The sequence below is a fragment of the Rhinolophus sinicus genome, chromosome 2 (genome assembly GCF_057876585.1).
Source record: "Rhinolophus sinicus isolate RSI-liver-muscle chromosome 2, RSI-T2T, whole genome shotgun sequence".
In the NCBI taxonomy this organism is placed as follows: domain Eukaryota; kingdom Metazoa; phylum Chordata; class Mammalia; order Chiroptera; family Rhinolophidae; genus Rhinolophus; species Rhinolophus sinicus.
The window spans coordinates 94523976-94540133 of NC_142502.1; the positions used below are offsets into that span (position 1 = coordinate 94523976).

The following is a 16158-nucleotide window of genomic DNA, read 5'->3' on the forward strand; positions in this document are numbered from 1 at the left end:
TCCCCCACTAAAATGCAGAGACCCTCCAAATGGGTTGAAATATAAAATCTAACAAGATGTGCTGTTTTAAGAGACAACTAAAAATTATATAGAAGTAAAAGGATAGACAATTTATCAAGCAAACATAAACAAAAAAAGAGAAATATTCTATTATCCAAGAAGTAAAATTCAAGGCAAAAAGCATAAATAGGACAAAAAGAATAACATTATAGACTAGTAAGTCTTCATGCATTGCACCTAACAGACACGAGTATTTGTACACTAAATAACAGTATCAAAATATACAAAGCAAAAGCTCTGGACAAGATGGAATTGAAAGAAATAACTATATAGAAGACTTTAAGACAGTATTTTCTATGGTAGTTTATAACCGAACAGAGAAAAATAAAATTTGAATAAAGTGGTTAAATACACATTCATCAGTCCCACACAAATTGAATAAACCTTCATTAAAAACATCCAGAGAAAACTTTTTTAAAAGGTTAGGCCTCAAAACCTCAATAAATTCTAAAAAGCAAAAACTACGTAAGCCATATTTTCTTTCCACATGGTAAAAATCCTACAAGCAGAAAATTTTAAAAAAAGAAAGAAAAGAAAAAAGCCAATCACACAGAAATTTGTAAATATTCTTAATTATTGAACAAAACACGAACTACTTAGTAAACAAAACACATCAGCATAGCAGGGATGTGAATATATTTGAAATTAGAGATAAGCAAAAGCCTTCAACGTATTCATTTGTATATAAACAAAAACAAAAAATATGCATCAGACTCAAAAAGTTACAGCGGGAAAAACTCTACAGAAAACAAAAATAAGCAGAAAATAAGAAATTAATACATTTTAAAACAAAATCACAATTGGCAAGCAAATCCAAACTAGCTTTTTTGAAGAGAAAAAAAGATACTTTTAGCAAGTCTAATCAAGGAAAAAAGGAATGATGGTAGAACTAAGAGAAGGTAAATTTCTTATAATCTGGAAGTAGCAAATTTAATAGAAATACTTATTCTCTATTAAAATTCTCTACAAATAAATGCATTAAATTTCAAAAAATGAAGTTTGCTAGAAAAGTATAAATTACCTAAATTTAGTAAATAATAAACACAAAAGGAGAAATATACATTAAAACAAAATATTAAATTTAAAAATAGATAAGCTAATAGTCACAGAAGAAAGTGATAATCATCAAGAAATTATTTCCAAAAAGGGCTCTGAACTCTGAAGTTTTATAAGCACCGTCCTTCAATCTTTCATGGAACAAATCACTCCCATGCTATAATGTAACTGCTTAATGCATAGAAAAATATATACAGTTATCCTATCCGCTTTACAGAGCTAGCAAAATCCCTATGTCAAAACTTGGACAATAGCCCAAAAAGACCAAACTCACTCATGCAAAAATGCAATTTTCCCAAGTAAAATATTAGGAAATCCAAGTCCATAGTTCCAATAAGGCAGTCCAGTCAGTCACATTTTAGGAAAAATGCATTCCCAAGGACATCACATATTTCAAAACTAATTTTCCCAGAAAAATAAACATAAAAATAGAGAGGGTACAAGGATGGACAGCGTTAAGTCTATAATCACTGCACTATATGTTTTCTTTGAGACTGCTTTTTCTTATCTCACCGTGCTTTCTAATATTTCCAAAAAAAAAAAACTCTTGCTCATAGTGGTGGTTTCTTTTGGATCTTTATCACATTTCTGTCGCAAAGTTACTGGGACTTGAACATGCTTTTCAACACATTTTAACACAACCACTTAATGAATGCCTGTAAGAGAATATGATAATTGTGAATGTTAAAATAGTCACCAAAATCGCTCTCACAGTGGTGCTGGTAGGGAACCCTGGGTTTTACAGGATAGTGACAAAGGATGATGGTATGTATACCAGTCAAAGTTGCACTGTTATGTGGCAAAAGCATGAGCAGTTTACAATGCACAGAGATGGCCAGTTTTGAAATTACACAATTCTTGGTCGTTTTTAGGCTAGAAATCTATGCATTACTTCAAATTTTGAAAACAAAGTGAAACTTTACTAGTATTATTAGATCAATGATTTTAAATCCATATAATTCAAGTTTACATAAGATGTAAGTAAACTAAATCATTTTTTTAAAAATGTTTTTAATTCAACTCCCTGATTCCAGGAGTTCAAAGATGATTCAATGTTGGAAAATTTATTAATATGTCATCAAGAAATCAAATGGGAAAAAAACTGTATGACCACCTTCGCAGATACCCAAAAAGTGTATCTGACAAAATTCCAGGGCCATACCTAATTCAAATTCTTTAAAAACTGAAAATAGAGGGAAATTTCCTTTCTAGATGAAGGCTATCTGACTCCATACAGCCAACCTAAAGATAAAACACTCTGGCTGTTCCCATTAAAATCAGAAACAAAACAAGAATGTCTACCACCATAATCATTCTTGAACGTTCTTCTAAACATTTCAGCCAACAAACTATGCAATACAAATTAAACTATTACAAGAAACATCATTATTCACAGATGATAGCAAAGTATTTCCTAGAAAACCCATGCAAAATTACTAGAAAAGGTATTAGAATTGAGTGGATACCAGGACAATATACATTTATAGTCTGATGAGACTACAGAACTACTGCTGCTCAGACCTTCCCACGTCTCCATCAGGACTGTCCTAGGTGGTCACTTCTGTTTGCCTGGATTACTGCATCAGTTACTAGAGTAACCGGTTTCCCTACCTTCAGCCTGGTGAGGTTATTATCACACAGTATAGCTACAGGATGTTTCTATAAATCTGATCACAGTATTCCTCGGCTTAGAATCTTCTCATAGCTTCCCTTCATAGACTAAGACCCAAATTCCTTACCGTGGCCTTATAAATACGGCCCTGTATAACCAGGCCTCATACAAATGCCATTCTTGACACTCTAGCTACACCGGCTTCCTTTCTGTTCCTCACACACTTTTGTGCTAGTTCTTCACCCTGCTGGCATTGCTCTTCCCTTGAACCTCACAAGGATGGCTCCTTCTAAGATGTCAGTCACATCCCCTCTTAAATGTCACCTCCCTAGAAAGCGCTTTGATCATCCAACCTAAAGTAGCCACCCAGTCACGCTTTCCCATCATCTATTTTAATCCCCTGCATAGAATCTAGAGTTCATGATCTGATACCTTTCCCAGTATGTTTATTTCTCCCAATAATGGCACCTCCACGGGAGCAAGAACTGTGTCTTAATAACTGTTCAACTCCAACACATCAATAAGTGCCTGGCACGTAAGAGTCATTCAGTAAACATTTGACTCTTAGTTACGGTCTATCATTCTCAGTGGACTGTGTAGGCTCCACAAAACAGGAACCATGCCTATTTTGTTCACTGTTTTATCCCCAGGACTCTTGACACTGGGTATATAGTGAATAAATATCTGATGAATGAATGTCCCTCCCTCCCTTTTAAGACCCTAGTATATTCTAAGATTGGGCAAACTATTTTGTTTAAGTCTAACACATTGCTGGCTTATACTGAACTTACAGCCAACTAATACTATCCTAAATGATTTAATATGAACTGCATAAAATTAGATCTTCCCACCTCTACCCATCCATTCCCCAAATTCTACACGAGTGTGACTGACTTAAGATAAACACAGAGCTTTAATAGTTTGATAGCCTTGTTGAAATTAATCTTTAAAATACCTTTGTCAAAAAAATATTTACAAGAAAATAACAGGTCAAGAAAAATTAAATCTTTTTAGACCTAATCTGTAAACTGTGTAAGCAGCTGACCAGAGAAAAGACCTTTCCTAAAGTTACACTGAAAAAAAAAAAAAAAATTAGGTATTAAAAAGTTAATCTTGTCAGTATATAGACCAGTCTAAGCTAAAACAGTCAAAACTAACAAAGCCACAGAATGATTGCCTCTTAAGGATTTAAGATACTGGATCACCATTTTGATTACCCAAAAGTTACTCATTAAATTTAACACAGTGTACATATTCCCTGGTTTGTGGGCACTCTAAGTATCTAATTACTTCAGACAAAAAGCTACATTCTCCATTTTTTATATTTTGTTTTTATTCAAGAGTGTACTCACAGGCAGCACTTTAAAATCAGGCTTTCAAAATAAAGGCCGAAACTAAAAAAAAATTTTGCAAATATGACACTGCTACAAGAATGATCGTCTTAATAATTTAAACCCTAAAATGTCCTGTAGAATTAAAGTCTTTATACATAGAATGTGTAAGATCAATATCATTTAAAATAAACATCTGAAAAACCACCAATCATGGGCAAATTTGTCAATGAAGATAAACATCGGTTTCAGCCTTCCAGAGCAGGAAAACCAGCAATTAATTCATCTTGTGACAGAACATACACTGTGCTTCAGAATTTGGCCTTTAGAGTCTCCTTCTCCAGCAGCAAGTCGGCGTACCTATGCTGAAGCTCCTTTTCTCTTTCCTGCTGTCGCTGGACATCTTCTTTTAGACACTTGAAGAAACAAAAATATTAAATAATTATTTCATATGTAAGCACACTGAAATTTTTAAAAATCGTATGGTACTTGATCATCTTAGGACAAACAGCTGAGTTGAGTCCTGACTCTTAAGAGGCAAGCATTCCCCAATGAGAAACAAAAATAGCAACGACTTTTGCTAAAACAAGTACGATTCTAGCCATTCTTTGGTCATATGAATGACTACCGTCTTTTTGTCAAATCTCTGCTTCTACTACAAATAAACAAGCCATTCTTGTCTTAGCACTTCCCACAAATGCACTTAAATAAGCCCTGACCGCCCTTTATCTGGGCAGGGGCTATCATGTCACTTGAGAAATAAAGTTAAACCAAAGGAATTTGATGCTTTGGAATGACTAGCTATATTCCCAGCATCCTAAGTTACTAAACAAAAAGACACTGATTTAATGTACCTCGGAGAGCTGTCTGAATGGGATGCAATTAACTTTCAGGGGGACAAATCCCAAGGTTACTTATTCCATTTCATAATGTATCTCTATACAAAACAGAAAATGAGTCAAGGGAAAGCCTTTGTATCCACCACTGGCCTGGTCTGTCCATCTACACCCAGGCAATGCTAGATCAGAAAGTCAAAAAGTTTAGGTTCTCACTGAAAGAAGCCAGACAGTATCAACTTCAGAAGATAGCCTGAACAGGAAGACGACGAGAAAAGCAAAGCGCTGCATAAGCCTTTGCAGCTCCTTCTAAGCAACGCTGCCAGGCAATGTTACCTCTAGCCTCCGGGGAATAGCGGAATCTTCATGTTTCTTGAGTTCTTCAAAAGTGCGTAACTCTAAGTAAGCCTGCTCAATCTGGTCCCATAAGTCATTCAACTGTTTCATGAGCCCCATAGCACGAGACTGGTAACCCCCAAGCAAAATTTTCATCTTCTTCTCCATCTTTGCAGCTCTCTTGGCTTCTGTCGTCATGTGACCCCTATTTATCTGGAGGGGGGAGAGGGATCACATCAGTACACGTGAGAAAAGCAGGCTAAATAACAGGACTAAAAAGGCGCTGCTGGTTCATCGACTGCCTCAAAAAAGTACATTAGAGTCCCTTATACTTCAGCTACCGTAACACAAAATTAGGCTTAAAAAGAGTCTGTCTTGCATCTAAAGGGTTTCACAGGTTAGTCCCAAATAATCTATTTATAATAACTTCACCCATGGTTCAATCTCAAAGCAGGCTTGAATTTCACAATATGGTAAAAACTAATCTCTACTTCTAAAAATGACTTCTGCTATTACCGATCTGCACTGATTCTGGAACTGGCAAGAGACCCACTTTTACCACCTATATCTCAAAAATGTACTTCTACATTACACATGTGGTACATTTTTAATAACCAAGTAACATCCAATTGATGTACCATACTTGTGATCAAAACAAAACCCCTCAACCTCTAAAATTACTCGATTATTTTTATAATGTAATAATCCTAAATTTAGCATACAACATATTAAGGAAAGTATCACATTTGGAAACAAACTTTTTTTTTTAATTTTTGAAGACTGAAAGGACACCATAAAATTAAGAGAAATGACAGTTTTCCTATTAAATATGTATATTAAGCACAGGTGGGCTACCTCCTCAGATCATTCTAAAATTGGGGGAAAGATGTAAAAATGTATAAACTTACAAAAGAACAGGGACAATTAACAGAGAGACAATTAACAGAAGAGAGATTTGAACAAAATTCTAAAGCTGACGCACAGGGGCAGAGGCAGCCCCAGCTGAGAAGGTCCAATGAGAGGCGGACGAGAATGGAGTACGTGTGTAAGGCAGCGTCTCACTGGAGTGACACCTCCTCTAGGTGGATATTCTTGGGTCCCACAATATAATCGCTTCATATTTTAAAGTGATCTGCAAATGCTTGTTTTCAACACACAACATAATTGTGTCACGGCTTTAGGAATTGAGGTCAAAGCTTTAGGAATAATTATTAAATCTGCGTTGGTTTCTTTCTATCTGCCCCTCCTTTCCTCCCCTCCATCAGTTTACTGTCTCTCTCTGCCCTCTCTCCCACCTCCCGCTCTGTCAAACCGATTCCATCAAGCGGCATCCACAGGCAATCAAAACTATGCAGTTTCAGCATAATGGACACCCGAATGATACTCTGTGATTCATAATAACGTAACTGAGAGCACTTATAACATAGGAGACAGTGTGAATACATAAATACTTTTCTGATACTAAATGCAGGGGTGGCGGTAAATGAGCAGAGAAGGTACCAAGAGAAAACGTCACGTGCAAAAAGGCTGATATGAAAACTGTACGTAGGATGTCTTTTAAATATTTAGAAATAATATCATTCCAAAACAAACACGTAGGTATCCCTGATAACAACTCTGAAACATCCTACAAATGCATAACAAGTGATTTAAAAACAAAGATGTCGATCTCAATGCTTTATGTAAAGTTAGAATATATAAGAAGAACATCAAAAACTAAAGTGTTCCTCAAAATATAAAGTACTTTTGAAAAACAGCCCTTCATACCTACCCATCTCCAACTTTCTTTATTACAAGTCAAATACGCCTTTGGGAAGGGGGGAGGCAGGAGGACACGCTGCATGTGTGTGCCTTAAGACCGTGAGATTCATCTAAAATTAATTTAAATAAAGCTCTTTTAAAACCAATCATATCTTCAGCATTTTATAAAAGTTAACAGCGTTTCTTCTTCTGCCATTCACTTGAAGAATAAATCCATGACTAAATAATGTCCTTTATAAAGGCACCATTTTCTTCTAATAGGTAACAAATCAAAGTTCGTCCCATGGCAATGCTGTAAGGCAGGAAATACTGGGGAAGCCACGCAGCACAGCAGCGTGTAAGAAAGAGCAAGTTACTCCCTCTACCAGCGCTGCCACCCACTGTTCTGAGCTGACGCAGGTTATTTAACCTGTGTCTCCACTTCATTGTCAGTAAAATGGGCAGCCTTTGCTAAAAGATATTCTGAAGCTTAAATCAGACATGAACCCCTTAGCGGCCCAGCGACTGGCACAGAGTAAGCAGTCAACAAATGTTAGCTCTGATTACAATTATTTTATAGGCACTAAGAGTTTAACCATGTCCGCTCTCCTCTCTGATGGACCAAGGGACTAAGGATGAGGCTTCAATACTGTCTTCATAATTCCAACCTGAATAAAAAAATGGCATGGACCCCTTCCTGGAAATAAAGCTGGCAAAAATAACTGTTGCTTATTTTAAGGGAGCAGTTTGCCCCTTGAAGACCACCGCACCAAGTAACATGAATGTAGCATGTCTTTTCAAGCCAGTGGTTTTCAACCCCTACTATAATAAACTTCAGAATTACCTGTAGGGCTCTTAAAAATCTACCAGTGCCAGTGCCCTAAACCTACAGACCCCTATTGAAATGGTCTTAGACCTCTGTATTTTTAAAGCCCCCAAATGATTCGAATAGGCAATCAGGATAGAAAATCCCGTTTCAGCCACTGTCATTACAGAAGCTAGGTTATCAGCTGTTTTCTCTTAACTAGACCTACCAAAAAGTTCTCATTCCCAGTAAGTGAAAAACTAAAACCATGAGTTGCATCAAGTTCCTCATACCATAATTCAGCATATTCTAAGAATACCGACATTTGATACTCTAATTACATGTGGATTCAAGTACACATTCCAAAAACCTGAACAGCACAGAATTTCAAATTAATACATATAGTGGTTTTGAGGTTTTTTTATGTATTAAAATGTTATTTTTTTTGAAAGATGGCCAGGAGTGATAAGGAAGATGGCATTTCTTACAAAACAGGCTTCCTTTTTAAAGGAAATCTAAATTAGTGGGAATACATCACATGTTCTTCGGTCTGAAGATTTCATATTGAGATGGCAATATCCCCAAATTGATCTACAGGTTCAATGCAATCTCTGTCAGAATCTACCTTTTTCTTTTCTCATCCCAGCACCCTCCCCTTTAGCAGCCATCAGTTTGTTCTCTGCATCTATAGGTCTGCTTCTACTTTCTTTGTTCATTTGTTCTGTTTTGTTTTGTTTTTCAGATTCCACATGTGTGATCATATGGTATTTGTCTCTCTGTCTGACTTATCTCACTTAGCATAATACCTCTAGGTCCATCCCTGTTGTTGCATATAGTGTTTTTTTATTGTTGGGTTCTTTTGCTTTCTAAAAATTAGTCATACAAATTAACATTTTCATAGGTTAAGATAATTCAATTAGCTATATGCTGCACTCCATGGATATTCAATTTCCAGTCTGGTGCAACAGCATAATAGTTTAAGTAGTCACCAAGGCACATTTAGTATGACTGGTACCTTATACCTGGGAATTACTTCACCTCACACAGTTGAGTCATTTATTATTCCCAAACTACCAAAGCCTTCGAAACTGCAAAGTTGTTAGCTTCCATTTAATGCCAACAGTTTTACTTAGCTCGAGCTTTATAGAAGTCTTGACTCAAATATCGTGTTAAGAGTCCAAGCAAATATGGAAATAAATTCTACCAAAAAAAAAATATTAAGTACAGGGAAAAATTAATGTAGTCAAACTATATAAAGTTAGTCACTAAAAGTATAAAGAAGAAATATTCCATTGTAGCTTACTTATCTTACATCTGCCATCTGATCATTAAAATGTGAAGGAAGGTGTCTGTATACTTTGTAAAATGCTCAACCTATGACTGGTTCAATGCACTTTAGGAGGAAAAAAACTAATCTAAAACGTCTGGCCTTTTTCTAGCCAATAAATCTCAAGCATTAAACACACGTGCATACACAGGACAGAACTACCTACACTTATACACACACAGAAGCAGCACTGAAGTCCAACAGAGGATAAAATCTTATTGCTGAAAATACAAAGAATCAAGAAGAACCAGACTCAGATTCATATTTCTAAGCCCTTAAAACAAATACAATTAAACACTAGCAACTGCCCTAAAGGACAACTTACTTTGGAAAAAACAATTTTAGCTTAAGGAGCTTGCACTGCATCTTATTGGTTAGCCGATTTACCAAAAGTTCTCCCAAAACAATGATTTTCAAATCACTGAATTTATAGCCGATTTACCAAAAGTTTTCAAAAAATTTTTTTTCAAATCCTTATATGCACTGAGAGATACACTTCAAAGTCTCCTTAAAACATCTAACAAAGTTAGTAGTGGCGCTAGGATTAAGTACTTTGTTCACCTGTCACCAGACAAGACTCCAAAATATGGTTATAATGGAAGTCTGTGCTTTAAGTTTCTAATAATCCGAAATAAAATCAAGTTCACTATAACTATTAGGAATTTAAAGTAGGACAACATTTGATATAATTAAAGCTGACTACATCCAAATGAAAGAGTAAAATTCAATTTAAATGAGAATATATCTACATATAAATGTGTAAGGAAACCAAGTTGACCAATTTCACACACCATAATTCTGTTTTATGATGTCTGGAATTTGCTTCAAAATAATGGGGAAGGGCAAGTAGATGAAACAAAGTGGGTATAAGTTAATGACTGTCAGGTGGGTGATAATACATGAGGACTCATTACACTAGTCTACTTCTGGGTGTATTTTTAAATTCCCAAAATAAAAGATTTTTTATAATTCAAATTCGGTATCTACTCTAAAGGCTAATTATTTTAAGACTGTACACCACAAACCATGAAACATCAATACATTTAAATATAATGGAGACATTAACATGTATGTCAACTATTTCAACACACGAAAATGTATATATGAAATGTTAAATTAAAATCCAGTTACATGAGATCCATTTACACTAACCAAAATCTGATTGCTTCTTCTCCTAAAATTGACCCATGTCTCAAATTTCAGACATTCATCAAAACGTATAGAATAAAAACTTAGCCACCCTGCTGTCCAAGGTGAAGTTACTTCTTGATTCCTCAAAGCATCAAACCAAGTTTATCCCATTTCGATAACACTAAGGGTGAACCAGACCTGAAGAGACATGGGAGAGAATTCCCATTCACTAAAACTTGCTATTTGCTAGGCATCCAGTATCTCATTTAATCTTACATTATCTCAAACTCTCACTTCCCTGAGATAAAAACTATTACCTACCCAAGTTTTACAGGTGAGAAAATCTGAGACCCAGAGAGGTTAAGTAACTTGTGCTGGGCCACGCAGCCAGTAAGTGATGAAGCTATGCAGTCGTGTCCTGCTTGAAAGTCCAACACTTTAGGCCAAACCACTGCTAATAAACTGCAAGTCCTCCCTGCCTCAGCTCCCGAACCACAAACATGCCTGAAGAAATTCCAGCTGTGGGACTAAATGGCTTAATGCCATCAGACAGTTCCCTGAAAAACAAATTATTCTAGACACATGTAAATAAGATCTTAATTAATGGATCTGCCCATCATTCTTTCTCTGACTTAGACAATAACCCTACATAGCTACATATAAGAATTGCCACTTCAGAAAAGCTTTTACTTTTCCCAGCTTGTATTTTTAAATTCCTAATTCTTTTATTCTTAATAAGCTATAAAACGATAGGAAAACAAACATCTCAGAAAATTTTTACAGGATATAAAAAGTTACTTGACAACTTTTCAAGAAGTTGGGCAGAATATAACTCCCGGAATTATTTGGAGATTTCACCAAAGCTAATCTTTGCCACCAACTTTAAATGAGAGCAAGTGATCAGGTTTCTTTTTATTTTTTAATAATATTTATAATATTATACTATTAAATGCAACAAAATACTATATGACGACCCCAATTTTAAACACCTTTTACCCACACGTATGTATGTATGTACAGAGTAATCTTTTTCCTATATTTAATCATATATGTACACATACATAAATATAAATATAAAAACACACACACATACACACACCCTGCAAAATGTTTAAGGTGATTATGTCTAAATGATAGGCTCTTTTCTTCATTTTTTAAATGTCTTTTTAAATTTTCTACAAAGTACAGGTATTATTTTTAGAAAAATGCCAAATAACAAATGTTATTTTTTTAAATGCATAGAAGAGAAACTGTCTAAAAAAGACTGGCCAGAGACCAGTGGAAAACTGATGGTCCCCAGGAGATGAATCAGTGGAACCGTAAGTGTTTCCCTGGGTCATTACAAAAGGGGGCTGTATGGGACTTATAAAAGTGTAATTGTTACTTTCAAACTCACTAAGTTTGTTAAGGTTACTAAGTTTAAGTAATTCCAAAATAAACACATTATCCTTGGGTCTCCAATACTGTCTTCAGTTAAAGTCTGTTACCGTGAGGCTCAGAAACATTCAGAGCATCCCTCACTGAAACTCTTGCTTGAGGGGCCCAGAATATAACCTTATACCACGGGAAACCCAGGTGTAGGAATGCCCCAAATAAATACAGAATTCATGGTAGCTCCAGCCCACCATTCAGCAACATTGTCCTGTAGTTGTAAAGATGTGGTTCCACCATCGAAATGTTTGTAAACAAGAGTCCAGGAGTGACTCTCCTGTAATCTCTATACTGCTCACTAGCATCAAGTTTTATCAGGGAACCTTCTCTTATTAGTGAGATGCAGGTCCAAGTACGTGATTCCTGTCTGCATCTCTCAGAGTTCACAACTGCAGAATGCATCCCTGCAAAGCATGCTAAGCAACAAGGCAAAACCTTAACAAAAACCTTTCCAAGAACAGGGATGTACTAAACAAATACCGAGAGTACTTCACATCTGCATAGACTAGGAAATGAAACCCAAACTGCATGAAACAAGTTCAACTCAATGTTGAGACATAACAGAAGCAACGTGGCTGTACCAAGGAGATCTCTGGCCCAGCTCTGGAGTCCTTGCTAGAAACAACCAAGAAATCTGCCCATGCTTTTAAGGGTCATGGCAGAGCAGAACTTGAGAAACAGCATTCCAAAGTACTGGGAACCTCTCTCCTGCACCCCAGGCCACCCCCCACATACACCCACAAGGGAGTATAAGTATAGCCCTGCTGAGACACAACATACAGTCCTCCACCCAGAACTGCCCACTAATCCTTACCCTAAAAATATGAAGGGGATATTTTTCCTGTGTAAAAACATCTGACTTTATAACAAAAATCACTGAGAAAATGGTATCCACTGTGCAGCCACTTTTGCTGAAATATAACCATTCAGTAAAGGAAGGGGTCCTCACAGAGTTCTACAAATACACGGAGAAGGATTTTAAATGTGTTATCTGTGTTCTTTAAGTTATTTTATTTCCAAGAAGTCAGTGTTACATAATATTTCTTGACTAAGTTGACTGTGCCAATAAAATACAGGGAGAAGTATTACTTCTGGACCTCGTTTCCACCTCTAAGGAAAGCCTTCCCATTTTTATAGCTAACATGACAAAATCTACTTTTCAGCCAAACTTCCTCAACACAGCAGTTTAGATACTATTTCAAATACTATTAAATTTAATAGCAGGCCTAAATTCAGACTTCTCATTTCACTTTTGCACCTACTGGAAATTATTTCACTTAAAATAATTATGTCTTCAGACGATTTCCTATTTCCACTTAAAGTGGAAACAAATTAGAACACTTCACATTCTATTTGCACTTCCCAAATACAGTAATGACTCATTTATCTGGCACCGTCAGAAAATGAGGTTCTCCACATTAAGCGGTTTCCAGATAACTGAGGTCCACAGGAGAGGAGCACTCATCTGCCCTGTTTCCTGCTACATCGCCAGGGCCTAGAACCGGCTGGCACATAGTAGATGCTCAGTAATAGTCAACGGACATGGGATTAAATAAAGTACTAAAGCGCTTTAATTTTTAACCCCTTTGGTGAAAGCTTACCTATTATAGCCATCCCTCTTTTTAAAAACATGACACTGAACAGAAATTAAGCTTCTCTTACTTATTTGGTGTATCACTATAAACAACAATCACTGTACCTTCCTGTCATACACTTATAATGTCCTCACAGAAGCTATGAAAATACACAGGGCGTTTTGCCACCATATTTAAATGGCCTCAACATGCTGTGCTTTCTGACTTTTCCTTTTCTGATATTAGCTGTCAGTTCTGTGTGCTGCCGCTGCCTTACTTTATACACAAATGTCTGGCAAGGTTCTAAAATTAATTCTGCCTCCAAAGCAGAATAAAATACATGGACTTGGTTATAATTCAGAAGTCTTTCTCACTTACTTCTGACCCGTGACTACATTCTGATTCTATTTATTTAACAGACTCCTTACACCACCCACCATATTCTACATAAAATCTAAGATGGTTCTCTTAGTTTTAAATGAGTATCTTAAGGATTTTCATTTAAGTTCTAAGTTTCAAATATTAATCATGAGTAATGGCTCCAAGACTAGCTCCAACATAAACCTCAGGGCATATTTTTTTAATCCATTTAGGAGACACCAACCACGACAAAGCTGGATTTCATCTTGCTTGATATGCTGTGATAGGGCCATAATTTAAATTCACTGTTCCAAAGTTCATGGCAGCAAAAATCAAACACACTGGCAGCCATGGTACTGTGCTTGCACAGAAAGGCATATGCCCCTGAACCTAAGAGTGGAAAGGATAATTTCAGTATAGCATTTAGTTTATATAATACAACTGGAGTTCCTTCCCCACAACAAACTCTGAATAATGTTTATAATTTAGCAATCAACTGAAATGATGAAAGAATTACCACAATTGAAATAAAATATTTATGTATTTCAAACCAGTAGAATTGTGTCTTCAAAAACTAACATAAGCTAAGACAAACCTAGTTCTGAATTAGGGATGGATACAAATAAAATAGGGGATTTGTTTATTTGGGTTTTTGGGTCTCTTTTCTTCTTTTTTAAAGATTTAATGAACTTTCATTTGAAATAAGCATAGTTTACTAAATTAGAGGTTTCGATTACATATTCTTTAAAAGTAACTAGTTGGGTAAACAATAAAGTAAGTTATCCAGGAGTCAAGAAAAGAAAAATTACTTCAGACTGTTTTATGAATATTCTTCCAAAATCACCAATCCTTCAACAAAAATAGTTCAACGGAAGATTTCAGTTCCTGGTACTGAACTGAACAAAGAGAACCACATGTTTTTAATGGTTGCTCATAAACGACCCAAATAAATCTCCTAAAGAACAGCAGTGGTTCTTTCTGTACTTTTCCCTTCAAAACTCACAAGACCAATTCAACATAGAAATAAAAATCACTGTACTTTATGGCACCACTCACTTTGTGACACATTTATTTGCTGTCATGAAAGTTAGTGCCTCAACAAAGTAAATGAGATTTAGGGAAAAACTTTTTTTTTAACATTTTAAACGGCACAAAATGTCCTTACCATTTGAGACAGAAAGAGTTTACCGACCTCAAATGAGAAGATTTTCAAACTAAGTGAGAGACCTAAGTATTTATATATAAATGTTACAAGAAAGCTTTCCAAATATCTTTCCAATCAACTATGATACTGACCTTAGATCAGAATTACACTGCTAACTACCACTTATAAGAAATGAAGCCTACACAACAGAAAACAAAACGTAAAATTTAACCACTGATGTTCTACTTTCCCTCACTTTAACTGTGAATTAAAACACAGAGCAACAGCACCCCCTGCTGGAAGACACTAATACAGCAAGAGTAACCAGTAGCACCAGATGGCTAGGATATCATGAGAATTACTCTAGAAAGAAACTCTGATTTCTCCCTAAATGATAAAAGAGGCTCACAGGCATTAAACACTATGTGCCTACACATATGATCTTAAAGGTAAAATTAAGACTTAGAATCATTGCAAATTAAAAGATACCAATTTTTCCTGCTGGTTTCCCTAGCCCCACAACAGCCCCAACCACCCCAAAGATGCTACCATTTTTTATTTTAACTCTGAATTAAAATATTTTCAAATCTGCTTTCTGTAAACAGAACTGATAATCACATAAGAGAAAACTGAGGCCATTTTCTGCATGTGACTGCCTGAAGCACTCCTTTTTCCTCCCCATTCCATTTTGGCCTCAGAAACATCCCCGAAGACCACCATTAAGAACCCACAAGGCACACAGACAACCGTTTAGTGGTGACCAGAGGGTAAGGCGGAGGGTAGATGGTAGAAGAGGGTAAAGGGGGTCAAGTATACTCTGATGGAAGAACTGACGCTGGGTGGAGAACACATAATGTGATATGTAGATGATGTATTATAGAATTGTAACACTTGAAATCTATGTAGTTTTGTTGACCACTGTCACCCCAATACATTTTAATTTTAAAAAAAAAAAAAAAGGAAAGGAAAAAGAATCCACGAGGCAGTCTAGGGGTCCATGAACCACAATTTCCATGCCATCGGCAAAATGCCTACACAGATTCTGGAATTCAAAAAATGCAGACTATATTAAGAAACCACATGTCATGTAACTCCCATCTAGTACATTTCAACATTTTCACAGACATGAAAAATCAGGGAAGCCATTGTCCAGATAATCCAACTCGGCGCTCTCTGTAAGAACATCACAGGAAATCAGAGGACGCACAAAAAGGTATCAAAGTTTTGTAAATGTGCTCTTTTGGCTACAGAAGAAAGGCCCCTTGGTACCACTGAGATCCCTTCGTAGAGAAAACAATTTACTCTAGCACTGATTTATACTGTTTCAAACGCCTAGTGTTAACTTCTTGGCTCCTTGTTCCCACATTTAAAAGGTTCTGACTGACCTGTGGCCAACTTGGAGGGCACTCTATCAG

General features: G+C 36.1%; 1 protein-coding gene across 1 annotated transcript in view; it reads right to left on the reverse strand.

The window, feature by feature from the left end:
• Window positions 1-4036: 4036 nt before the first annotated feature.
• The window catches only part of CDC5L (cell division cycle 5 like), a 40105-nt gene continuing 27983 nt past the window's right edge, over window positions 4037-16158 (reverse strand). The window contains exons 15-16 of the mRNA XM_019734745.3: window positions 5232-5444; window positions 4037-4475 (exon numbers count right to left, since the gene is read on the reverse strand). Coding sequence (XP_019590304.1) covers window positions 4371-4475; window positions 5232-5444 — 318 coding nt within the window. The 3' untranslated portion in view covers window positions 4037-4370. The remainder of the gene's footprint in view (window positions 4476-5231; window positions 5445-16158) is intronic.